The sequence below is a fragment of the Plectropomus leopardus genome, unplaced genomic scaffold (genome assembly GCF_008729295.1).
Source record: "Plectropomus leopardus isolate mb unplaced genomic scaffold, YSFRI_Pleo_2.0 unplaced_scaffold8437, whole genome shotgun sequence".
In the NCBI taxonomy this organism is placed as follows: Eukaryota; Metazoa; Chordata; class Actinopteri; order Perciformes; family Serranidae; genus Plectropomus; species Plectropomus leopardus.
The window spans coordinates 1-1,187 of record NW_024692985.1 but is presented as its reverse complement, the minus strand read 5'-3'; the positions used below and the strand labels follow the sequence as shown (position 1 = coordinate 1,187).

At 49.9% G+C, this 1,187-nt stretch overlaps 1 protein-coding gene across 1 annotated transcript; it reads left to right on the top strand.

The window, feature by feature from the left end:
- Positions 1–6: 6 nt before the first annotated feature.
- Positions 7–1,181, top strand: LOC121940353 (nuclear factor 7, brain-like; the record flags this gene model as incomplete). The annotated part of the gene is made up of 1 exon (XM_042483140.1): positions 7–1,181. A coding segment is annotated over one exon (1,107 nt), but the record flags the coding sequence as incomplete, so codon positions are not given.
- Between the last annotated feature and the right edge of the window lie 6 nt (positions 1,182–1,187).

Below are 1,187 nucleotides of genomic sequence, written 5' to 3'. Positions count from 1 at the left end.
CTGCACTCTGAGAAACTCAAACTCTTCTGTCTGGACCATCAGCAGCCGGTGTGTGTCGTCTGCAGAGACTCAAAAACACACAACAACCACAGATTCAGACCCATCGATGAAGCTGCACAGGAGTTCAAAGAAGAGCTGCAGAAATCCTTGAAGCCCTTACAGGAGAAACTGAAGCTGTTCGAACAAGTGAAAGGAAACTGTGATCAAACAGCAGAGCACATTAAGATCCAGGCTCAACGCACAGAGACGCAGATTAAGGAGCAGTTTAGGAAGCTTCACCAGTTTCTACACGAGGAAGAGGAGGCCAGGATCTCCGCTCTGAGGGAGGAGGAGCAGCAGAAGAGTCGGAGGATGAAGGAGAAGCTGGAGGCTCTGAGCAGAGAGATAGCAGCTCTTTCAGACACAGTCAGAGACACAGAGGACGAGCTGAGAGCAGAGGACATCTCCTTCCTGCTCAACTACAAGGCTGCAGTGGACAGAGTCCAGCAGCGCCCCCTGCTGGAGGATCCACAGCTGCTCTCAGGAGCTCTGATAGACGAGGCCAAACACCTGGGAAACCTGTCCTTCAACATCTGGAGCAAGATGAAGAGGATGGTCTCCTACAGTCCTGTGATTCTGGACCCAAACTCTGCTCATCCAAACCTTGTCCTGACTAACAATCTGACCAGATTGAGACGAAGACAGAGACAGAAGCTTCCTAAAAACCCAGAGAGGTTTGGAAACTTTTACTCTGTTCTGGGCTCCGAGGGTTTTAACTCTGGGACTCACAGCTGGGACGTTGAGGTTGGAGACAACACTTGCTGGTTTTTGGGTGTGGCAGCCGAGTCTGTCCAGAGGACAGGATGGCTGAAAGCTGGATTCTGGAGGATAGGGTTCGAAGACGGTGAGTACTCAGTGCTCTCACTGCCAGGATTACCCATCAGTCTGAGTTTAACAAAGAAGCTCCAGAGGATCAGAGTGAATCTGGACTGGGACAGAGGACAGCTGTCGTTCTCTGATCCTGATACTAACACACACATACACACCTTCACACACACTTTCTCTGAGAGACTGTTTCCATACTTCAGCACTTATTTTCAGCTCCCACTGAGGATCATACCAGTTAAGGTCTAGTCTATGCCTGCTGTTAATAGAAGTAGCGTGTTTAATCCTTAGGGGGTCAGGTGGTCTCTCAGTCATGTTGAAGT